At 44.9% G+C, this 25,235-nt stretch overlaps 2 protein-coding genes across 4 annotated transcripts in view; one reads left to right on the top strand and one right to left on the bottom strand.

Annotated features, from left to right (window-relative positions):
• Positions 1-788: 788 nt before the first annotated feature.
• Positions 789-10,557, bottom strand: IQCD (IQ motif containing D). Its single transcript, XM_019493634.2, has 4 exons — positions 9,954-10,557; positions 5,785-6,018; positions 3,875-3,946; positions 789-1,628 (listed from the first exon to the last, which is right to left on the bottom strand). Exons 1-4 carry the CDS (start codon positions 10,512-10,514, stop codon positions 1,350-1,352), a joined length of 1,146 nt encoding a protein of 381 aa, XP_019349179.2. The 5' UTR covers positions 10,515-10,557; the 3' UTR covers positions 789-1,349.
• A 345-nt stretch (positions 10,558-10,902) lies between these two features.
• The window catches only part of TPCN1 (two pore segment channel 1), a 64,173-nt gene continuing 49,840 nt past the window's right edge, over positions 10,903-25,235 (top strand). For 2 of the 3 annotated variants that reach the window (XM_019493726.2, XM_006265835.4), the window contains exon 1: positions 10,904-11,148. In XM_019493726.2, coding sequence (XP_019349271.1) covers positions 11,040-11,148 — 109 coding nt within the window. In that variant the 5' untranslated portion in view covers positions 10,904-11,039. Of the gene's footprint in view, positions 11,149-25,235 lie in introns of all 3 variants that reach the window. The other variant, XM_019493725.2, reaches the window with a different exon arrangement.

The following is a 25,235-nucleotide window of genomic DNA, read 5'->3' as shown; positions in this document are numbered from 1 at the left end:
TGGGCATTGCTACACCCCATTTCTCTGGCTCAGTTTCAGCCTTGATTACAATGCCAGGTACAGTAGAGATCTTTGGGCTGGTTCTTGGAATCTGGAGGCAATTCACTCTAGTCTTTGACTTGTAGGTAAAGAAGAGTATCTCCTTTTTTGAGGGTTCCAAGGAAACAGAAGACAGCATTTGATGTATTTGAATCCCATGGGAGCAGCTCTGCTGAACAGGAGGCCTGCAACTGAAGGGGCTCCAAAGCCAGGGTTGGAACAAAAGGCTAGAAAGTGAGCAGGGAAATCATCTACAATCTGGTCCTCAGAAGGGATCAGCGCTGCCTTCCCTATTCTTGCCCAAAGAATGTAGATGGCCAGAAACACCAGGATGCATTTGTCTCTAGCCTGCACATTGCTGTGCTGGCATTTTGGCCAGCACAGTTGTGGGAAGAGCGTGAAAAGGGTTCTGCCACTTCCCTCTTGTCTATTTGATCCTTGTCTAAAATTGGGATTTGTTGGGGCTCTCAGGCCTAAGATGGACATGACCCAAACAGGGTTTGGTTTATCCTGTGCATGTGAGACAAAGTCAGGGGCTTTTCAGAGTTGCAGCATGATTGGTTGCTTTAATCATCAAAAACTTTATACCTGATCATTGCAATGATGGTTAAGAGTGTGAGGACAAAATGGATAACACCACATTCTTTTGAATGTACAGTGTCCCCGAGTTTAAAATGTACACACATTCTGACTCCCAGTTTAAGAAAAAATGAACACAGCAAATATAGACACATTTATAAGGACACAACTTCAGTGCATATGAAAGACTTTTACTATTTTTTTAACTTGAATTTAAGACAGGCTATTTTAGAGAAAACTAATTCATTTTCTTTATTCAAAAGAAAATAATGTTTTGCCCATCTTCCATCCAAGGATCTGAAACGACTGTTAATGAACTGTCTCAACCCCCACCTTGCATGGATGAGAATTATCCCTAAGTGATAGACAGAGAAACTGAGTGACATTAAGGACCTATGCACAAACTCAATGCCCACTGAGAATTTTTCCATTAACTGACAGAATCCAGTCAGGACTAGTTCCTGGTCCAGTCTCTTAACCACAAGTTTCCACTTTAAATTCAGACCAGTGATGCTTCTACCCAGAAATGGAGTCTAAAATGTTGGTTGAAAATTATTTATGATAGAATTGCTTCTACAGTCTCAAACTTGTGTACAAGAACTATCTATTGTACTGAACAGGTTGTCCATCAAATACATACTATAGGGTAAATGATAACATGGGGGGGTAGTTGAAATCTGAGGGTAAGTGTCTGGGATGTTGAGAAGGGAAGAGAAAAAGGGAGTTGTAGTTTATTTTTTGACCTTTGCCTTCTTGCCTTTTCCTTTTTTTTTCTTCTTTGACTTTAACAGTGATCTGACCAAGTAGCCTTTCCAGAAGGCCTGGATGCGAGTGGCTGCACGGATCATGATAGCCAGCTCCCTCTCCGCTCTTTCCTTCTTCTCCTGTGCTATTCTCCTTTCCTCCTTGATCTGAGAATACTCTTGTTCAAGCACAGTATATATCTCCTTCAGCTGAGCCAGCTGGGCCTTCTCCTCAGTGTAGATAGTGTCGACTTCCTCATACTCCATCTAAGGGAATGGCAAGTATTAGGTATAGACTTATCAATGGCAGGTACCATGTCACCCTATTTTACTTGAAAGTTGCACCTTTTATTCAGAAAGATCCCCGGCGGTATATGCAGTGATGGTTTTGATGGTTTTATCCATCACAAATGTGTGAAGGGCGAGCTGGTGCCCTCGGTGAACTGTGATTTTCAAGGGAACCTAAAGGGAGTCAGGCACCCAACATCCAGTGAATTTCAGTGGGCTCTGGAAAGCCTAACTCCCTTAGCTGCCAAACTCCCTTAGCCACTTTGAAAATGTAAGCACAACTCTAACTGTGATGCCCTCTGCTGCCTTGTTTAGAGATAACATGGTCAAAGATTAGGATGAGGAGAACCAGCAGCACTTGTGCCAGCTGCATTCACGCCAAGTTATCCAGTTCTGCCTTTTTGCATGACAATGGCTTCAAGGGCAGCTGGGAATATGCAGAGCTTGGTATCTAGTTTGTTTGGCTTCCTAATACATTGTTACATTGCTGACAAGGACCTACTGTTATGACAGTGGCACTCTTCCTGGTCTGTCTCCAGAAGCCTGCACTTTGCTTTTAATTAAGCTACCTGTACTGATCAGGGTAAAATATCAGAAACATCAGAGGAATTAGCAGATTCTGGAAGTGTGGTCATGCTTCAGGTCTGTGAAAACCTGAGCAACGATACACTTGCTTTCAGTCTCCAGGTTCTGAATTATTTATCTAACAAGCTGGCAAGAGAGGTAGAAACAGCAGATGAATCCAAGAGTAGAAGAGTGATGCTGTAGCTGTGATGGTCCAGAAATTATGTGAGAGGCAAGGGTTTCTTAAGGCGATATCTTTTACTAAACCAACCATGTAGTTGGGTAAAGTTAGACAAACTTTTGAATGCAAGACCTGATGAAGAATGCCTTGCATTCAAAAGCTTGTCTAACTTTATCCCAAGTACATAGTTGGTCCAATTACAAATATCTCTCCGAGGACCCCGTTACGTGTACACTTAAGGCATGATTAACCAAGTAATTGTGCCTTAAGTTGTGACCCAGCCAACTAGTGGTGTGATATAAAACAAGCAATTAGCTACAAAGTTATTCCACAAAAAATATGTAATACTTTGTAGCTTATTTTAATCACACCATTAATTGAACATGAGGCCAGGTGCTCCCCTGTGGCTGGGAACTCCATCAACTGAGGGGCTCGAAGCTAGAGTGGTACACCAGCTGCTGCCAGCCCTGTAGCTGACAAGGCTTGTAGTGGTGGCAGTATTGTCAGCTGTAGGGCTTCTGGCAGGCAGAATGCTGGCTGTCTGCGAGCCTCCCTGGCTGTGGAGCCTGCCACCACTGGGAGCCTTTTGGGGTATGGGGCTTTTAGTGTGGGCAGCACAGGGTACCGCTGCCACTGCTGCAACCTCTGAGCCCTGTCTGGTGATAAGGTTCAATGGGACCTAATGCATGATCCCACAATTGTGCCTCGATTGTGTGGATTGCACATTAGATCCCATAGCACCTTTTACCTGCATGTGTAGAGGGGCCCTAAGAAATCCTTGCTTCTTGCATAACTTGATCCATACACTAGATAGATCCAGCAGAGATGAATTGAAGGAAAGCTGAACACCCTGTTCAGTGGCAGCAGAGGGACCCATCTGACAGACTGGCAGAACAGTTATCAAGTGTTAAGTGTGCTTGTAGGATTTTTCAAGCTGGCACAACCCTTCTTAAAGTCAGCAATAGACAGCTGCTGAATACAAAGGTAGGACAATGAACAACTGTTTGCCTTACTGTTGTCATGAACGATGCACCGCCACGCTCAGGGGGTGCACATGAACCTGTGCGCACCCTGTACGTGTCGCCCCTGATGGTGGTTCCTCTTTTAGATAGCTTGTTCATATGAACCTCATTCAAGGTGCATGCACACCTTTTGCTGGCATTCTTGAGTGAGGCTTATGTACAGGTTGAGATGGATTCACCTGGACCAGACATCTCAAAGACAATACAAATGTCTGGGTCTAACCTGCTGTACAGGCATGCCACCATTTAGCCCCATACTTTCCCCAAATGCCTGATCTGCCTCCCCTGCCTGATCTGCTCTGATTTCTTCCTTATGCTCCATGTCTGGTTTGCTGCTTTGCTTTCTGCTTCCTGCTCTGTCTGCTGCTGTGCTGCCTGTCCCCTTCTGATCTGCCATGTACCACACACAGGCTGCTCATGCTACAGATTGGCCACCCCATCTTAACTAGTGAGGATACCTGTTTTTCTCCCATGTCAGCATCATATTTTTGGATCCAGTTTTCGATTTCCATCTCCACTTTGTACTTTTTCTGAAATAACATACGGAAAAGTATTTGTAGGCAACTGAATATACACTTGTAACATGCTATAACATTCCAGGACCAAAGGGGCTTTAGGTTTGAATCCTAGGAGCTAATATGCTTGAAGAGAATGCCTGTTCTTTTTGGAAAGATTCCTCAGTATGGGGTGCTTTTTCCTTTAACTTCAGCACTTAAAGCAAACAGACATCATTTCCCTGGGCAGAAATGAGCAGGCTCAGTCTATAGCAGGGAGCCAGGATTCCATTACAGCATCTACATACTCTAATGATAGGTGCTGTCCAAACACACAACTGGAAAAGAGACTAAAAATGACTTGCTGCAAGCATATGACTAAATCCAAGGTAGCTGTAAAGAGATCTATCAAAGCTTTGTTTCTCTCATGCTTGGTATTTATACTCCATGGACCTACTCGTAGATTTTAAAGCCAGACTGGAACTTTCAGTCATGGAATCTGACCTCCTTTACAACACAGGTCATAGAACCGCATCGAGTTAATTCATCCACTCACTGAACTTACTCCCTACTATCAGAACCCTTCTCCGACCACACTTTTTAGAATGAACGGTATACCCTGTCAAGCATCACAAAGAGTCAGTCATATGGCTTGCAGACCATGATGGTTGCTTCCTGCCTGTTGTTCAGGTGGCCTGGATTTTGACAATTCCTAGCTGTTTATACTTGGGTTCCTAAGAACTACAAAAATCTTGGCTCTTGGGGGATAGTGTACATTCTTTCAGGAAGGGAGAGGAGACTGCAGTGGTGAGTAAATCCACTCTTTCTTCTTCCCTCTGCTCTCTCAGTATGTATAATATATTGAGTTGAGCAGTTTATAATAGAAAACAGAAGTGATGTTCAGCTTGAATAGAAGCTGGATAATAAAGCAGTTCTAATGGAAGCTGTCATAGGCTGGGTTCATAGATTGTGTGGATTCCAAACTGCTTTGATAATTTTCACTTCAGTGTGACCCTATACTATGAAGCCTTTTTTTACTTTGTACTTCATAGTGTTTTGAAAGAGCAAGAGAGGATATATAAAGTAGACATCTCTTAAACAGATCTTTGTTCTGCTTGCAAGTTGGTCATTGTCCATTTAGAGACAGCACTGGCTGAAAAAAAATAGAGGGGTTGTTCATTTTAAATCTATAGATGTTTCTTGCACAATGTTGCTACTCTCCATTAGGAACAATGACACTGAAGTCACAAAGAAGATCAGAAGGGACCTCAAGAGTCATCTAGTCCAACCCTATGTTTGGAAGCATCATGTTTCAAGGTTTTGGGATGCTTGTGACTGGGGAAAAATAGTCCAAAGTGTGTGTACAGGGTCTTCCTCCATAACTGGAACCCCCAGATATTACTGCACAACAAATAAGAGAAACAAGGAAACTGTCTACTATCTAACCAATATTCTGTTTGCTCTGAAGATCCCCTGTTACTTCCCCGGCTTCTCAAAATATGCTTTGCCAGCCTTGCAGTTTGCACTACCCATTCTTTTATGAATGCCAGCTGGTTCATTGACTTTTTACAGCAGTGTCACAAGAAGAAAGTCTTTTCAGTGACGGGGGGACAGCCAGTGTATTGTGACCTCCAGAGAGCTGAGAGTGCTACTGTGGAGAGGCTTCATTGATGGCTGCCACTGTACAGCTGTGGGGGCGCTCTCCAGTGAAATCAGTGGACTGTTAGGTCAGAGATGGGATGTTCAGAAGTATGGCAGGTGCATCCTGCCAGGAATGGCTGGTAGCTGGTATGTGGTTACACTTGCAGACAAGATTAAGAACTCCCAGTGGTTTAATAGCTTTCCTTGTTACCCAACCACTCCCCCCTTGGTACCTTTCTGAGAGCCAGTTCAGACTCGCGGTTCTCGGCGACAAGCGCACTGAGCTGTGCTCGTAGCTGCTGTATATCCTGCTGGAGCCTGGCACACTTTGCCTGCGAGGCACGCAGCTCCCCTTTCTGCTGCTTTTCTGCTTCCTGCCTGCTGCGCAGGATGTGGTTTTCAGAGAACTTTGCCAAATGGTGCAAGTGGGTCTTGAGATCCCGGATCACAGCATTCTTCTTGCAAATCTAAACCAGGGGAAGGGCACCATCAGGACTAGAGAAGTGATTGGGTTCTCAACAAATCAAATCTGCTGGAGAATGAAGGGTTACTTACACAGATGGCAGTACTCTAGAGAAGGAACCACATTCCTGCCTTGAGCAGGGCATTGAACCAGATAACCTAGTGAGGTCCCTTTTCGGATTCCATGACCCCAGTAGCAGTGGGTACTTACAATGTATTCAAACAGAACTCTGAACAACCCATTTCTTAATTATGGTGGAAATCCTATTGACTTCAAAGAGAGTAGTGCTAGACTAAAACTGAATGTTTTCAAAAATCCCACCCTCACTGGCTCCTTTGTTGGCTGTCTGAGCAATAAGGCCAGGGATTGAATGGGCAGCATCAAAGTACCCTGGAAGTGCAGTGCAGGGAAGCACATACAGTTGCAGCCCATACATGCCAAAGCCTGATGAAGTTACTGAGGGTGCAAGTTGTGTAATGTGCGTGTGAGAGAAGGAAGTGTCCCGGCCTTTAGTCTGTCCTCCGGGTTCTCATGAATCTTACACCAGCACTAGTATGATGAGAGGTACCATCCTTAATCTAGCTGCACCTCTCTTTCCACAGTTGTAAAATAAAGAAATTATATAACTTAAGGAAGGTTGTGGAACTTAATTCAGTAGTGCTCATGAGATAGACAAAACCATAGAAAAGTAAGGGTGGAAGATCATCTAGTCCAGCCCTGTTCTACCACCATATACAAACGTTTATCTAACTCAGTAGTTTTCAATCTGTGGATCTGCAGACTACATCTAAGGGATCCGCAAAAGATTACTATGATCAAAAGTATGTGAATACCAACACTTACAATTCAAAAGGGTCCACACCTTCATTTGAAATGTCCAAAATGGTCTACACCTCTATTCAAAGTTTTTTAGGGTTCCGCAAATGAAAAAGGGTTGAAAACCACTGGTCTAACTCAGTGGTTCCCAATCTTTTTTAGACTCCAAGCATCCCTCAACTTGATTTAACTGGCCAAAGAAGAGATGATCAGAACCAACTAGAACCACATTTAAAGCCACACATTAGATACCTAACAAGTCTTTGTGGTTATCTTTAAAATCTCCTGGCTATTTCTAAGGGCCCTCCCTACTACATGTTCAAATTAAAGCTGGATATAAACCAGCTATAGAGTTGTTACATATTTTCAAGCACAACCTTTATAGCTCGTTGGCTCTTTTTACAGCTGGATAGCCATTTTTATCATGTCATAATTACTTTGTATAGGTGGCTAGTCTAAATGTACTGGGCAATTAACAAGTTAATTGTGTGATAATTACTTTGCACTTGTGGCCAGCCTAACTTTGCATGTACCTAAGAACATAAGAATTGCTATTTACTGGATCAGACCATATGTCCATCTTGTGCAGTGTCCTATGTCACACAGGGACAGACAGTGGATATTGAAAGGAAGAGTGAACTGGGTATGAGCAGGGGTGGTTTTACAGATGTGTTGGTCTAAGGACATTGGCAGACAGGGTTCTTTGGGTAAATGTGATATCTTTTATTAGACCAAGTAAATAGTTGGAAAAATTGTTCTTTACAAGCTTTTGGGCACAAACACCCTTCTTCAGGCACAGGGAGAGTCTGCTGGTGTTTGTGTACTCTCCTGGGTACAACAGAAGCTTAAGCCGATATGCAAAATGCAGGTCTGTGAAAATGCAAATGCGTGGCTGGAAAGATTAGAGGGATGGGAGTTAACAGGTGTAAGACAGGTATGGGGTGTGGGGAATGTTGACCTGGTGACAGACTATAGCTGGTAAAATGTAGAGGTTACCTGGGGTTATCGGATGTCATGCAGGTTATAATGTGCCATAAATCCAATGTCTATATTTAGCCTGCCATCTGATAACCCCAGGTAACTCTCTACATTTTACCAGCTATATTCTATCACCAGGGCAACATTCCCCTCTTCCCTGCCCCCTCCCCCTCCATACCTGTCTTGTACCTCTCAACTGCTATCCCTCTGATCTTCCCTGCCACACATTTGCATTTTCACAGACCTGCATTTTGCATATTGGCTTATGCTTCTATTCCACCCAGGAGAGTACACAAACACCAGCAGACCCTCCCTGTGCCTGAAGAAGGGTGTTTGTACCAAAAGCTTGTAAAGAACAATTTTTCCAACTATTTACTTGGTCTAATAAAAGATACCACATTTAGCCAAAGTACCTTGTCTGTCCGGGTATGACCAGTTTTTTTCCCACTGTTCCTCTCCCATTTGCAGACTCCAAAATTTAAGATCTAGGAAGTTCTTATTCAGAGGCTGTAACCCTGACTCTTGTGCTCGAGCTACTGATGCCCCTTTCCTCCAAGAATTTGTCCAGTCCCTTTTTGAATCTGGCTCAACTGTCAGCTTCCGCATATGGTGGCAATGAGTTCCACACTTTAATTACACACTGGGCATGTCTACATGTGCTTTTATGCACACCTAAACTGAATGTGCATTAGCTTAATACACATTAAGGTGATTTAGGTGCGTGTCTACACATGCATTTGCTAAGGCGCGTTAACGTGGGTGTGTGGACCGACTTGGGACTAAAGTTAGTCCCAAGTCAATAGGTACACACCGCATTAATGCGCATTAGCATGTCTTTGCGTTCGCTAATGCGACTTAGCTATTCATGTATAAATTTGATACCCACTTTATGCAGGTATCAAATTTAGGTTTGAATATCCCCACATCACCATTTTTAGGTGCGTTAAGGGGCGCACGTCTAGATGCGCCCCCTGAATGTGCCTTATATACTGCACATTAAATGCACATGTGTATATGTGCCCACTATGTGACAAAGAACTTCCTTTTGTTCATTTTCAACTTACTACTCTCTCATTTCATTTCGTGACCCTTAGTTCACATGTGGATGGTCTACATTTTTTGTGCGATTCAGCAGGAAATTGTATTATATAACATATACCAGGGGCCTTGTAAGCTCCAGCAACCTCCCCTTTATGAGAGGCAATGGGTGGATTAGCTTTGTGGTTAACCAGTTTCCTGGCAGTGCCCCGGTGTGCTGCTAGCCAGTTCTCCCAGGTTTGTTTTCCTGATTGGAAAAAAATGACCTGTACAGATTTTCATAGAAGCAAAAAGCTTGCAGCGATGATGCTGGCAGCCAGGGGGCCCTAGAGCACGCAGTCCAGGAGAGAAGTTAGCTGGCTTTTTTTCCTTAAGTGAAGGGATCGGCAGGGTCAGGAAAAAGTAGGGGCAGGGACTTTATGCCCTGCATAGAAGAGTCCTTCAGCCTCCCCTGCCACCCTCCCCTTAGCCAAGAAAATCTGCTTCTATGCTTGCCTGCATTCAAGTGCTGCAGTTCAATTCAGGCAGAGAACAAGCCAGGAGCACAACATGCCTCCCAAGTGCTTCATGGCTGGGCTTGTTCAGCCTGAAGCACTCAGGGGGCGTGTTCTGCCCCCTGCTTGGTTGGGAGGGGGACGGAAAAGCAGCAAAGCACACTGGCTGCCCGTACATAAGTGCCGTCTCCTGGGAGCCATTTCCCTCGGGCTGTCCCCAAGTTATTCCTGTCCCAGAGCAGCCACTTTTACTCTGGGGAAAAGAAAAAAAAAAGAATTACAAACTTGTGTACACTCCTGGTAGAGAACAGAGACTCTCCCTGGAGAAACTGAACATCAGTCCCTTAACAGAGGCCGGCCCAGGTCAAGCAGCAAGTCTGCGGCATCTAGGGCCCTGGGACAGCAGCCTCGGCGCTGCGCCGTTTATCGTCCAGCCCCGAGCGCTCGCGGGGCCGGAAGCAAAGCACCCTGGGACGGTGGAGGCCCCCCAGAGACGCTCTGCAGGGAGCTATTTTGCTCCTGAGGGGCCGTTTCCCCCGGGGCAGAGGCAGGGAGGTCTGTGCCGTCCACTCCTCTGCCCGAGCCTGAGCCCGAGCCCGAGCCGGCCCCGCACCTCCTCGTCGCGCCTGTGGAGGGCGGCGGCCAGATCCGCGCGCAGGACCGCCACGGCCTCGGTGTTGCGCTGGTCCCGCAGCGACACGTCGGCCGCCAGCCGCGCGCGGGCCTCCTCCTCCCGCGGGCCGGTCAGCAGCCGCTCCAGCAGGAAGCCGCGGAACTCGGTCAGGGCCCGCACGAACAGCTCGTCCGTGAGGTCGCGGGCGTACACCTCGTCGCGCACGGCCTGGGCGGCGCCGGGCTGCGCCTGCAGCAGCCGCGTGATGCAGCGCCCCGAGCGCTGCAGGCTCCGGCCGGGGCCGCCCGCGCGGCGCAGCGCGTCGTGCTCCGCCAGGGCGCGGCTGAGCGTGGGCCCGAGCGCGCGGGACAGGTCGCGCAGGTTGGCGATCACGTGCGGCAGGAGGCTGACGTGCTCCGCGCGCGCGATGGTCTGGTCCAGCACCGCGATCACGCGCCGCGTCTCCATGGTGCCCCGCCGCGGCCCGGCCTCCGCCTTTGCCTCCGCCTCCGCGGCGGCCTCCGGCATCTGCCCGCGCTGCCGCCGCACCGCGGCCGCCATGGGCGTCGCTGGGTTGCTAGGGGACGGCGCGCCCAACGGCTCGCCTCGTTCTTCACCGGGAGGCGGGACCGGACTCCCTAGGCAATGGGAGACGCCGGCTTCTTATGATGAGCGCGACCTGCAGCCAATGGAAGGCCAATACGGGATGGGGGGGCGGAGGAACCCAGATTGACCACCTCCGGGAGCAGAGAAGATGCCGCACGGGGATTGGCGAGCCGGCAGTCGCCGAGAGCCTATCAGCCAGCGGCTTGCGGGCATCAGCCAATGGGTGTTGCAGGGGGGCGGGCTGGGGCAGGCTGAGGCTAGGCGCCGGGCGGAGAGGGGCCGGGCGGGGGCCATGCGCGGGGCGCGAGGCGGCGGCGGCGGGCGCAAGGCGCCCCCTGGGCTCACGTGAGCGCGGGGGCCCCCTGGCGGCGGGCGGCCGCTCCGCGCCTGCCTCGACATGCCCCGGGCGGCGGTGGCGGTGGCGGCAGCCTGCGCGGGCGGCGCTCGGGGCCCGCAGCGCTGAGCGCGGCCGCGGGGGGCATGGCCGGCAGCCCGGACGACGACGTGCCCCTCATCCTCACCCTGGAGGACGGTGGCGGCCCCGCGGCCCCCAGCGCCGCGCCGGCCGGGGACGGGCCGCCCGACCACAGTAAGCTGCCGTCCCGTCCCGTCGCGTCGCGTCGCGTCGGGGGCGGGCGCGGGCGCACCTTGTGCCCCGGCCTCTGCGTGTGTGCAAGAGAGGGGCCGGGTGCCGCAGTCCGGAGCCCGGGGCTTGGAGATGGCGCTTTCCTGAGCGCGTTTGTGCGGAGTGGGGACCTCCTCGCAGGCGCCCGGCGGGGCGGCGGGTGGCGGAGTGCGGCGCCGCTTCCCGCGAGGAGGTGCTCGCGCGCGCGGCGCTGCCTGGCGTGACGAGTGGCGGTGCTGCGTCCGGGCGGGGCAGGCGGCTGACCATGAAGTTATCGGGAGACGTCGGTGTTGGTTTTCTGGAAGTGAAAGCGAGGGATGGGAACGGCGGCATTGCACACTCGGGGCACAGATGATTATATACCCATAGGGGGGTGTGTCCGTATGCGTGTATGCGCATGTCTGTAGGCATCCAGGTTGTAGCCCTATTAGTCTGGGGGAAAAGGCAATCAGGACTCATAGTAGAGATGATATCTTGTGTTGGACCAACAAGATTTTTGCAAAAAAAAATCTTTAATTGCAAGCTTGCGAGGTAATTTGCATCATCGCAGATCCTCACAGGAGGGGAGAGGCTCCAGACCAGCTATGAGCTGACTGCCCAGAGGAGTTTTCCATCTATTGACTCCTCTGTGAAATCCTATGAAATATGAACTTTCATTTCTACCCAGGAGAATGTCTACAATCTTTTCTCCAATGCCTGATGAAGGGTGTTTGTGGCTGAAAGCTTGCAGTTAAAGACACTTTTTTTGCCAAAATCTTGTTGGTCTAATAAAAGAGATCATTTCTCCTAGGAGTCCTGTGTGTTTATATGCACACGCACATTTCTGTATATATCATTGTGACCTGAGTCTGCAGTGTGTATGTGTATGCACACACGCACAAGTGGGGGGAGACCCACGGGGGGTGCACGGATGCAGTCGCAAATCCCTTTGATTCCTGTTCCCCACCCCCAAATTTAAAACTAGTTGCCTGAAAGTGGCAGCAGCATTTCTAGTGGCAGCAGTGCTGAGGGAGTCACTTGACTTCATGGCTAATTCATATCTACCCAAGTCCTTCTAATCTCTTGATTCCACAGATGTTAACGGACTCTTTCTTTTTTCTAATGGTCTTGATGTTCCACTAATTAAACTAGGTATCTAAGTTGTAGCCGTATTGCTCTAGAGCAGCAGTTCCCAACCTGTGGTACGTATACCACCACTGGTATTCCAACAGCCTGTCCGTGGTCTGCTTTAACAAATTTATTATAATTACTTTATATGACAAAAATGTTCTGGTGGTACTTAAGGTTGTATCATTTTTACACTGGTGATGTGCAATCTGTCAGTTTAGGAATCACTGCTGTAGAGGCAAAAAGATCAGAACTAATGGTAGAGGGGATATTCTTTATTAGATGTTTGCAAAAATGTCTTTATTTGTAAACTTTCAGCATACTTGTCACTTTTAGCACAAGCACCCTTCTTCAGGTATAGGAGAAAAGACTGTAAAAGTGCTTCTAGGTAGAAATAAAAGTTCATATTTCATAGGAGAGTTGAAGGTGTGGTAAAATCTCCTGTTTGAAACAGTTCATTTTATGTAGATTAGGCTCAGAGAAAAGTTGGAGTTGTCTGCTTACCTCCAAGTTTTGGCAAGTAGGATGTAGAGTCATATTTCCTTCTGACTTATGATGTTTCATATTTCACAGAAGAGTAAAAAGATGGCATGCTCTTCTGAGCAAGAATTTCTTTTGTGGTAAGCTGGGCTCTGTGATGATACAAATTATCTCAAACAATGGCAGGAGCAGGGTCTCAGGTTTCAGGTGGTAAAACTTCCTCCTTGTAAAATTATGAAGATTTAATTTTTAAAATAGGCTAAAATTCAATATCTTCCATGTGACAGGTATCCAGGTTGTAGCTGTATTGGTCTAGAGGCAAAAGGAATCAGAACGCGTGGTAGAGGTGATATCTTTTATTAGACCAACTAGATGCTTGCAGAAAAAGTTCTTTATTTGCAAGCTAATTGAGCTAGCCTTCCTTCTGCAATTCTGCTGTCTGTTAGCTGCTTCTGGTAATGTAATATGTTTTTCTGCTTAGATATCATTCAGAGTATTAATATTAGTCCCCCAGCATTCTGTGACTTTACTGGATAATTTGGGTGGTCAAATTTGGTGATTTGATGTATAAACCTCTCTGTTCTGTTGTGTGTCTTTTACAGTAATGCCAGCTCTCGTAAAATTATCGCGAGAGTTGCAATGTCTAAGTAAAATTAAGTTCGACTCATGATCTTGCATCTCAAGTCTCACCTCAAACTCTCAAGTCTCTGGATTTTTCCTTCTGGCGTATCTCATGCCTAACCAGGTCGAAATTGGCTGCAAAGTCTCTGGGAGCGCGGGTGGGGCCTAGCTGCATGGGGGTGCAGGGAGCCCTGCCAGCTCAGCACCAATCCTGGGGCTGCAAAGAGTGGGCGGCTGCTCAGGGCGTGATTCAATTTGGTGCAGATTTGGCGGCCAAATCCCCAAATCTGAATCAAATCGGAGGACCCTTTAATTTCTCTGAATCGAATCGGAACCCTCTGAATTGATTTGGAGAGGTTCAGCGATTTGGACATAGACACAGCTTTAAATGTTTTTTCTACATACCTCTAGGTAGCAGGCAGTTCATCAGTGTTGCAATACTGGGGCACATGGAGGGTCCCACAGGAGTGCAGGAGGGGCTCCCCAGCTCACTCGGCAGCAGACCTGGAAGTGGACCAGAAGCACTTCTGGTTGACCTCTGGGTCTGCCGGAGAGCATGCTGGGGGGGGCCCCCCTCAGCTTGGCGATTGGTGACTCCTGGGTCTGGGGGAGCACCCGGGGTCCTTCTGTGGCCGATTGCCAAGCCAAGCGGGCATGGGGGGGCGGGGACAGCGCGCTTCCCAGCAGACCTGGAAGTGGACTGGAAGTGCTTCTGGTCCACTTCTGGGTTCACCGCCGAGCACGGGGAGGGGGGGCGTCATGCTCCTGTGGGAAACTCCATCTGCCTCGGCTCGCAGTGTTCACAAGCTGCACCTGGTACCTCAAGGTATGTAGAAAAAACATTTAAAGCTGATTTTGAAGATTCAATGCTAATTCCGAGATTTTGATTCAGTTGAATTGAATCGGGGATAGTGATCAGAATCAGCAAATCAAATCACTGTCCCCTATTTGGGCTGAATCCATATTGAATAGGGCCCATTTTGCACACCCCTAGTGCATGCCTCCTCTTAAAGACCCCAAAGGTAGGGGAGAACACCACCTCTCTTGGAAGCCCATTCCAGATTCTGGCAACCCTTACCATGAAGAAGTTCTTCCTGATGTCTAACCTAAATCTGCTCTCTGTCAGTTTGTGGCTGTTGTTTCTAGTTACTCCAAGGGGTGACCTGGTTAACAGAGCATCTCTTCCTTGTTGCCCCCCCCCCCCCCCGGAAGAATTTGTAGGTGGCCGCAAGATTACCTCTCAGCCTTCTCTTGCAGAAGCTGAAGAGATCCAGGGCCCTTAATCTTCAGGCCCCTAACCATACGAGTGGCCCTCCTCTGAACCCTCTTGAGGTTGTCTGCATCCCTCTTGAAGTGCGGCACCCGAAACTGGACGCGGTATTCCAACTACAGCCTGACCAATGCCGCATAAAGAGGAAGTATCACCTCCCTGGACCTGTCCATCATGCACCTGCCAATGCATAATAAAGTGCGGTTAGCTTTACTGATCGCTTTATCTCATTGACGACTCATGTTCATTTTGGTGCCAACAATGACTCCGAGATCCCTTTCCGCTGCTGAGAACCTCCCCAGCCTGTAAGCATGCTGGTGATTCCTTCTCCCTAGGTGCAGCACCTTGCATTTGTCCTTGTTGAACTGCATCCTGTTCAGCTCCGCCCAGTTTTCCAACCTGTCTGGATCCGCTTGGATTTGTTCCGTACCCTCTAATGTGTTAACTTTATCACATAATTTGGTATCATCTGCAAATTTGGACAGAGTGCTTTCCATGCTCTCATCCAAGTTACTGATGAAGACATTGAACAGCACCAGTCCAAGGACTGAGCCTTGTGGGACTCCACTGCTCACATCTTCCCAGGTCAATATTGAACCATCCACCACCACTCTGAGTGTGACCCCTAAGCCAGTTTGCCACCCACCTGACCGTGTAATCATAAACTGAATGGCTGTAACGTAAATCTGTGAAACTAGAGTGAGATACCATATCAAAGGCCTTCTTAAAATCCAAGTACATGACATCTACCTCGATTCATGCATCTAAGCATTTTGTTTAATGCTATGGAATTGAAATGCACAGTTGACTTTATTTAGTATGGGAAAATCAAGCTAACTATTTCCATAGAAGGAAAGTTTTCTCCCTCCATTGAAGCAATCAATAGGTAAAGGCCCTTTGGTAACAAGGAGTGTTTTAAAGGTTTATAATGGCTGGTATTAAAGGAGGGTTTTATGCAGTGTTAGAGCAGGGATATCAAATTATGATCCATAGAGCTGTGTTATTCGGCCATCTGGGCTCTTGAAGGAACTTAAATTTTAGTGGTGGGATGAATGGCAGCAGCGTTAACTCCCTCAGCTCTCTGAACTGGTGTAGCAAGGAGCCTTGGGGACTGTGGGTTCCCTTTGGGAACTTATTTCAGCAGCAATATTTTTTTTGACCCATGTGGTTTCCTGAGCAGATACCATTCGCTCCTCTGATGGAAGTAAGTCAACAGTGTCCTGCAGCCCAGTCCAGCCTGTAGGGCTAAATTAGTTTGACATTCCTGTGCTAAAGTATCACACCTTTTAGGGCAGTGATTCTCAACCTTTTTTTGTGCCAGGACTCATTTATAAACATTGGCCAGTCCCAACACAGTGCCCCTCACTTCCCACTGCCCCCCATCCCCCAGTGAGTGGAGCAGGGGGCGGGTGTGTGGAGTGGAGGGGGATGTGTGTGAGGTATGGGGGCCCCCAAGCAGCTCCTTGCATGCTGGAACTCTGCCAGCCTGCAAGGGAAAAGCCACGGTTTTCTCCTTTTAAAGGAGAATCCATTTTTAAAGTTTGTTGATGCATTTTTTTAATTTTTTTTTTTAAAGTTAGTTTGCAACCCTTTCATCTATTCTTGTGCCCCACTTCTGGGTGTCAACCTATGGGTTGAGAAATGTTGTTCTAGGGTACTCGTTTTCTACTTCACCCAAGGAGTAGAATCTTGCAGCTCTGACTAGAGTTTAGAGTCTGCTCGTCGCAATAGTACATCCTCTTCATGGTGTATGTAGATGGTAGTCTGAATACAAGGACTGCCTGCCTGCCTGCCTGCCTTTCTTTTTAAGGTTCCTGCAGCCGATTATGTCATAATCATTTGAATTCATTGTTCTTAGAAATTACCTTGATGTTGCCATTCCTAGTACATCTCATCAAAGGACATCAAAGTGTTGTATAAACACTTAATAAATAAGTATTATTAACCTCATTTTATATGTGGGGAAAATTGTGATGCTAATGGAGTGACCTTGCCCAGTCGCACTGAGTTATTGTTGATGGTGAAAAAAAAAATAGTCCACGCGTCCTGACTTTGTTTCTTGCTCTAACCAGTAGACCAGGTTCGTCTGGTTTTAAAAAATGTTACCATCCCTTCTCGGTGTAAGGCATATCTTCCTTTTCATACCAAAGTACAGCATGTACAGCCTTGAATGTCTAGGGCAGTACCTGTCATTGAGCTGATGGGAATTATAGCCTACAACCCATGAATTAGTTCCTATAGAATATATGCCTTTGCCTCCTACCTGGAAATTTCAGTTGCAACAGGTGGAGTCCCCATGTGTTCAGGACTGGTAATATAGTGCAGTGTTATGTAAGGAATGATACTGCATTGTATTTCTGTAGTTTTCTCACTAATGGCTTATGACAAGTGAAATAAATCATTTTTATGCTTTGGTTTGAACAAGAAAACAACTGTGTTTTCTACTTAAGCATAAGTGTGGGTGGCAACTACCACTGTGTATGCAAAACATTTTTTTAAGTATAACTTCTTGTTTTCAGGCAATCATATCTTTGCAGTATATTCACACTTCTGTTGAATCATTCCAAACTTGGTCTTTGCAGACTAGTCAAAGTAGTTTTGATGGTCTGAACCTATAAAGTTGAAACTACTGATATTTTGCAGTCACATGGGTGGTGGCCCTTCAGCACCAAGATTGAAGAGTCCAGGTTCCAGTCTTAGGAAGCTGTGCTTCAATAACAGCTTTTATGAGGGTTCATCACAGCTCTCAAAGTAATGGAATTGGGTCCTATGCTTCCAGGAACATCTGGGAATAAAGAAGGAAGCTTTTTTGTTAAGGCACTCTGGTTTTTTATACTTCAGATACTCCTTCAGTAAGTTGGAGAATGAGGTGAGGAGGCTCTAAGCAAAGCTGTTGTTTGTGCAGTAGATGGTGAGATTCTTTGAACAGAACAAAGTCTCTATATGGAGTAAGGACATTTCAAAATCAACTTGTTTATTATAACTGGAATAATCCAAACATTTAGCTACTTGTACACAAGTGCTCCCAGAGGATCAGGCTAAGGAATGGCTGTCATTGAACATTTCTGCATTTAGCAGAATAGGGATGTTTAACTCCTACCTAGTGGTGGCAAAAATTGGCATATCACCTGAAGGAATGCACACATCTCTTGTATATATTCTTTTTCAAGAATGTGTTTGTACAAGCAGTGAAAAGAAAAGGATTCTCTTGCAGTAAGTAGTGCCATCATATGTGAACAATGAGTTGGCTTTGAAAACATCTCTTTCTTTCTTCCTGATGTCACTTTTCTAGTGTAGGGAGTGGGTAGAAAAATGTGAAATTGCAATATATGCCTTGGTACTCTTAGGGGGAATGAATAGGGAATAGGTTGCTGGCTTTTTGAAAATACTGTGGCTATAAGCAAACTGTCTTTGTACTAATACTCTGCTCCTAGAGGAAATGGTTTCACTCTCAAGGAAGTCCTTGAATTTGCTAGCTTTGGAGATAAATGGATGTTGTGTCAATTTTGTGGTCAACTAAAGAAGCCTATCATGAAATGAAGGTATTGATTCTGGAAGTGACAATGAGAGACTTGGAAGGTGACATTGCAGACATGCGTCACAGATGATTACATATATGAGAAACTAATGAGTGTGATTTTAAGTAATGAAAAAAGTAAGTGTAAGCAGGGTGCTTGCATTTGACCTGATAAATCTTAGGATCCTTGACAGTAGGGTATAAGAACCAACATGCATTTTCTGCTCAGTTTTCTTTAGAAAACAATGTACAACATGCTTTTTCTTACCACTGATATCTTAAATAGCTTCTGTAGGGTGCTTCAGATACCATGCACAGGACTGACAATTTAGAAGTATTAATGCAAGTTCTGCTGTCAGCTCCCTCTCTGACCTAAGCCAAGTCATTTAAACACTCTGTGCCTCAGTTTTCCCATCTGTAAAATATGAAATATTCCTACCCTGCAGAAAGTCAAGGAGGCCTAACTCACTCTTTATGAAGGGCTTTTCTTTTGTAGTGCTATGCATTCTTTTACTTCAATGCATATCTTTCCTAGTTCTTCAGCTGATTTGAGGAGGAGGAGTTCAAAAACACAAATAGTAATTTAGTGTCTAACTGCTGCTTGTCTCTGAAAATCCTGTCCCCAAGGTGGCAACTCTATATTTTATGACTTTTGCTAGTGCTTCCATAATAGTCTTCTGGTCCACATGATGGATATTTTATAAGAGCAAGTTACCAGTGGGGGAAGACTGTTTCCAGTAGCGCTGAGAGATGGAAACTTCTACACAAGAAATTCAGTATCTGGAAAGCTAGGGTATTAGTGAGTTTTCCTTCAGCACTGTTCATTTTTCTTTCTCTGATTATTGGTGTGATGAGCCTTCTTAACTTAGATGAGGGAGGTGAACACCGCTATTCAATGTGCTTTCTGTTGGGAGATGTTCGTATCCTCTTGTCTGTGAGAAGGCACAGTTCTACTGTGCTGTGCTTCTAATAGATCAGTGTGTCCTCAGGCTGGGTCTAAACTGTGGGGCTCCTCACAGCTGGACCTAGGACCACTTAAAGTGAGATGAGTGGTATGGAGGTTAATGCAGCTGCTGATCCTTTTTTTTTTTTTTCCCTCCCCACTTCCCTCCTCCAGCTGAAATGCATCCCCAACAGGGCTTCTTAAACCTGGATTTCAGCAGCAGGCCTTTTACCTCGCTTGCCCACCCCTGAATTCATGGCCCTTCCAGGAGATTTTGAGCTAGAGCTGACCTGTGGATTGTATCTTTTACACTCCTGTAATACTGTATATAGTTCCCTGTGTCTCCTTTTTGCTGAAACCTTGAGAAGGTAGTACTTTGGTTAAGGTCAGATAAATATGCATGCTTGCTATAATAAGATTATTTCTGATTTCTTAAAAAACCTACTCCTTGTTACATTTCCTATGGTGGCCAGATGATGGAAAGACATCTGTATTAAAAGATTCATGACCCAAGACCACTAGGGATGGTACCTAATGACCAGTAATTCTGAACCAAGCCAAGCTCTGTGAAGGCTTTTCTTGCATTTATCTTTAACTGGTTGTGCCTGCCTTGTTTTCTTAGTCTTAAGGGTGCTCTGTCTACATTAATGCTCATATTGTAGGTTTCACAATAGGGCACTTTGTTGAAAAGGAGCAGCTGCACTATTGGATTCCTTCATACAGTAAAAGTTTCATAAATGATTTCCTCTTATCTGTCTCCCACTTATACTACTTCTAATGGCCCAGAAATCAAATCCACTTTTTCTACATAGTTTGGATGTACAAGGTGAAGGCAGTCTCATTATGAATTATATACAGGGCTCTACTACTGTAAAGAAAACTTGTTTTCTTCCTAACTCCACTACCCGGGGCGCGTCTACATGGTCATTAATGTGCATTAACTTTAGTACCTCCATTGGGAGGTACTAGAAAAAGGTGCACTAGCCTATTTTAATGTGTACAGTATTAGCAAATGTGCATTTTTTGTGATGCTTTAATGCACATTAAAATAGGCTAATGAGCGTTAAAGCGCATATGTAGATGCATTGCCAGAGTTATAAAATTCAATATGTTTTATATGCACAGCATAAATTATCAAGGAGACTACAGGGAGGGATTGAAGAATCTGCAAATTACCCATCTCATCTTTTGTGTAGGAAAGTTGTCATCCTTTTCTGTTTTCCTTCTTATTTTGTGTCTCTTCTTTCAGTACATCTTTCACTTTTTTCTGGTGTTGGATCAGAAAAACAAGCTAAGCATTTTTCTTCCCAGGCTGACTGTTTAGTTGAGGGATGCATAGACAAATAGCATCGGAGGATTATTTTCCCATTATTCGAACAGGTGGTCCTGGAACTATAAAAGATTTTTAAAGAGCCAGGAAACGATCAGATGGCAATCCTGAAATGACAACTTTTCATCTGTAACCGGTCACTCCTCAACTACTGCCGCTGACTTGGGAACATTTGGCTCAGAAAGCGGAACAACAGTTGGAACCAAATAACGATTAGTTTTTCATGGCTTCCCAGGGAACACATCAGTTTGTTCGTTTTTTTTCCTCATTTTTGTGGCTCCTGCAGATTTTTAGGGCATTGTAGATGCAGGGTGTTGGTTATGGCCGAGCTTGCTTACTGGCAGATTAAAATGAACAAAAGCTGAGCATGCTGAGTTCGCTCATCATAACCAATATGATGCTTCTCAGAACTTCCTTTGCCCTTGGTATCTTCACCGAGGAATCTTGCCTGCTGCTGTCAGCCCCCCTGTGTTGAAATCCCATTTTACCCATCCGAGTGCTGTATGAAGCGCTGTATAAACTAAGCAGCATCTGTGCAGTGGTTAGAGTTGTTGTTGATTTGTCTTTTCCCTATTGCCTTGGGGTTCTAATCTCAAATTTGCTAGGAATAGAATTTATGAGCCAGAACACACAATATCTGGTCCTTAAATTGGGAAAAGTGGAATGAGTTTGATGGGTCTCTTTATTGTTTTTGATAGGCTCTGACCTTAGATCTGTACTTTGTAGGGGGTTCCACTTGTTCTTAGTACAATATGATTGTACAGGGTCCTTTTGTGTTTGGTAAGAAGCCTGGTACTCCAGGATGAGTGCTTTCTTTCTGTTAATTTTAGTAGTAAACTGTGGGCATAACTCTGGGCTTCTACTGGTATACTGCTAAACACTTACATAGAAAACTGATGCTTCCACTTGACATTCCTCCTCCCACCCCCGTAAGTAAAAAAAAAAAAAAATTCCAACCCCTTGTAACCATATTAATGGTGGATAATTTCACAGGTAGGGAGATATTACAAATTTAAGGTCAGATTGGCTGTGTCAAGAACTTTGGAGACAAAGTAATTCTGTAAATTCTTTACTGCAGCCATGCTGGCCTGGTGAAACCTATTCATGACCTTGTTTTATTTTGGTTTACACTTCTGGATTTTTAATCTCTCTTTATCTGTACATGCAAATATTAGACACTGGGATACCATGAGGTACACTGAATATTTCGTGCAGTTAATATGGCATGCATGTATATTTTCCCAATCTGGGGATGTGTGGTCCTCTTCTAACAATATTTGTTTTTTTGAAGATTTTTTTTTTTACCATCAACAATACATTGGGGAGCGGGGGGGGTTGTGGGGAGCTTATGCAGAGGGATAACATAACCCACCTGAAGGATGACATGAGATATACAAGTGCATTCAGGCACTCTGTTAAATGAGGGAGATGCCCATAAAACCAAGAATGGGACTGTACAATAGTTCATAACTGGGAGCAATGAAAACCCTCAGGGCCCAATCCCAAAATATTGCCATTTAAACAATAACCAGATAAGAGAAGAGGGCAAAATAAACTTTCTGTGTGTCCTTCAGAGTTAATGAGATTTGTGATCTGTCAGCTGCAGAGCTCAGGCTACAGAAGTTGTGGATCATGAGAAAATATTGCATTATTTCTAACCAAGAGAGGCAAGTGCTTTGTTGGGTAGGACATCGCATACATTTGCATAAATAAACAAGGAGTTAATTAGAATTATGCTGGGCATGACTGGAGTGATATTTCCACACAAGCACAACCCCCTTTCCTCCCTGGACTTCTCAGCCCTCCATTGAGAGTATTAATCTGGTGTTTTCTTGAAGAGGAGTTAGAAGTACAAGAGCCATGGTCTAATCCTGATTGCTCTGTTCATCTCAGCAGTTGCACTGAAGTTGCTGGGCTTTGTCTGAATGAGGAGAGCAGTTTTAGCTCCCAGTTCATATGCTCCCACAAGACATACCTTGAGGAAGGCAATCCATGGTGTTAATGCAAGCCTTTTCAATTAATGCTTGTAGGATGTGAAACAGCTGAATCAAATTAGTTCACTTGGCATCAGTGAATCATCACAGAAATTGGAAAACATTCCTGATGTTTCTTAGTCACCTTTTTACTGTTTCATGGTAGAACCAGCTTGTTTAGCGTGTTGGTCAGACCAGCAAAGCAGGAGGTGGTAGAACAGATCAATTGATTGCAAGCTGCCTGGGTGGCATCCCATACAGTTGTACTGTGCCACTGAAGTGTTCTGTTCTTTCTGCAGTCTGGCAACTTGTGAAGCCAGCCAGTTACATCTCAGCATGCTGCATCTGAAATTGAGAAGCAGAGTTTCAGCATAAAGGGAAATAGCTGCTCACGCAAAATACTCCCCTCTTTTTAAACATGAGACAGGTGGCAGGACCTCTGTATTTCCATCCATTGCAAAGAGCTGGCTTCACAAAACTGAAATAACAAACCAAATAATCTAGGGTAGAAAATTTAACTAGAAAAATGTGAATGATAATGGTAACTGCTTAGGAATGTTTTATTAGATTCCTAAAAACACAACTGAGAGGACTACATTGGTTAAAACAGCTGGTATAGCTTGGAGGAGAAGAGAGTGCAGCTAGGGGGAGAAAAAAAAAGCTTTATAAAAAAAAAAAAAATAGAGGCTTTGGACACTAGAAAATGGACAGGGAACAGTCTCTTACCTGTACATTTAAGGACCCAATAAAGGGGTTTAGGAACAAAAGGAACGCTACTACAGTAATAAGTAATGCTACCAGACCAATTACTGGATGGTAGAATTGGCAATAATAATGTGAAAGTGGACACCACATAAATATTTCTGTTCAGTATCTGGTGATGGTGGGGGAAGCCAAATGATGTATTCCTTTCCATTGCAATGGTAACTTAAGGAGGAGTTCAAGCAGCTTCTGCTAAAGCTAGACCTTTTTAAATCATCATATCTGAATAACTTGCACTCAAGAATTTTAAAACGGTTGGCTGAGGAGTGCTTTGAACCATTAATATAGATTTCCAATAAGGCTTGGACATTTAGCTTTCTTCCAGTCCTCAGGAACTTGCCCAGATACTAGTCTTTAAAAAGGGTGAAGGGGATGACCCAAGTTAATAGATCTGTCAGCCTGAAAGAGATTCCAGACAAAATGACAGAAGGCCTGACATTGGCCTTGCTTAACCAAGTAATAGGGTGCAAACCTAATTAATGCCAGTTAATATTGGTTTTTAGAAAAGAGGTCTTGGCACGCTAAGTTGCAAACCAAAAGAAAGAAGAAAAGGATACTTTTTATTGACTAAAGGTAACTATATTAAACTGAAGTAAGGCATTTGACTTGGTTTCTCAATAAAATATAGTTTGATACCAAAACAGTAAAAACAAAATATGATATGTAATAGATCAATTAGAACTGGTCAACTGACAGGTTTCCAAATGTAAATTGGAAATGATCACTGAGCAGGTGCATTTCTACACATCTGTTCCTGGCCCTATTTTTTTAATTCTATTTTTTTGCATGGAAGAAAACATCCTACAGATACAGATAAAATAATGTCCAATGATCTTTGTATTGTGTGGTAAATAAGAGGAATTGTCACTAATACCACATGATCCATATAGTTCTGAAAACAAGCTGCCCACAAACTGAGTGCATTTCAATATTGCCAAATACTTCTCAGAAAAGTCACTCCCTCTCCGATCTCTCTGTTCTAATCCTCAGAGGGAACTTACAAAACACCTTCCATAGACAAGCCTATGAACTTCATTTCATAAATCTACTGGATACAAGAAATCATGGGCTTAATGTAGACATTGGATTTAAGGCACGTTATAATTTGCCTGACATCTGATACCCCAGGTAACCTGCCTTCAGCTAAACACTTGCATTCCTTTACACATTTCCCTCCCTTCTCCCCCTACCATCTCTACCCATTGTCTTCCAAATTTCCATTCGTTTGCATTTTCACAGATCTGCATATTGTAAATTAGCTGCTTTTCTACCTTGGAGAACACACAACACTGACAGAGTCTCCGTATGCCCGATGAAGGGTGTTTGTGGCCGTAAGCTTGCAAATAATTTTTTTCCAACTATTTAGTTGGTCTAATAAAAGATATCGCATCTACCCAAAGAACTTTGTCTGCCTAGGTGCTAACAAGAATAAAGAGCATTGACTATATGTGAACAATGGAAAAAGCAGTGAGTCTGGAGAAAGACTTGCAGTTTGTAGTGGATAATCAAGCTGAACGTGAGCTCCAACTATGACACTAACCAAAAAAAGCTGGTGTAATCCTTGGATGTATGAATAGGAATATTGAGTAGGAATAGAGAATTTATGTAGTCCTGCCATTGGTGTCACCCATAATGGAATGTGATGTCCAATTCAAGTGTCCAAATTAACCCTTGGAACAATTTAAGAAGAGCTGTAGTAGATTCTGCGTTACGTGTTTTTCCGAAAGATGTGCCTCACCCAGACTATAGGTTTAGGACTTGAAGCAGGAATTAATTCAGAGAAGTCCTATGTCCTCTGTAATATAGGAGGACAGACTAGATGGTCACAATTGGTTTTTCTGAAGAATGTGAATAGAACTGAGTTTTTCAACATCATGAAGCTGTACTACAATAAGTGTAGTACACACTTTGTAAGCTGTTTTGCAGTTAATTCAATATATATAGTTCCCACTGTGTTCAGTTCAAATTCTGCCATGAAATTACTATTACATTTTGTTAATTTAATATTTTCCAGTTTTATTTTTTCATCAGCAGTTGGAACACACGCA

Source organism: Alligator mississippiensis, chromosome 10 (genome assembly GCF_030867095.1).
Source record: "Alligator mississippiensis isolate rAllMis1 chromosome 10, rAllMis1, whole genome shotgun sequence".
Taxonomy (NCBI): Eukaryota; Metazoa; Chordata; order Crocodylia; family Alligatoridae; genus Alligator; species Alligator mississippiensis.
The sequence above is the reverse complement of the archived record's forward strand: the minus strand, read 5'-3'. Positions and strand labels throughout refer to the sequence as shown.

Coding starts and splice junctions, on each gene's coding strand:
- IQCD (XM_019493634.2), bottom strand. CDS start 10,514: ATGGCGGCCGCGGTGCGGCGGCAGCGCGGGCAGATGCCGGAGGCCGCC. Junction 6,019..9,953: donor TCCACAGGCGCGACGAGGAG/GTGCGGGGCCGG, acceptor CCCCTGGTTTAG/ATTTGCAAGAAGAATGCTGT. Junction 1,629..3,874: donor CTGACATGGGAGAAAAACAG/GTATCCTCACTA, acceptor CCATTCCCTTAG/ATGGAGTATGAGGAAGTCGA.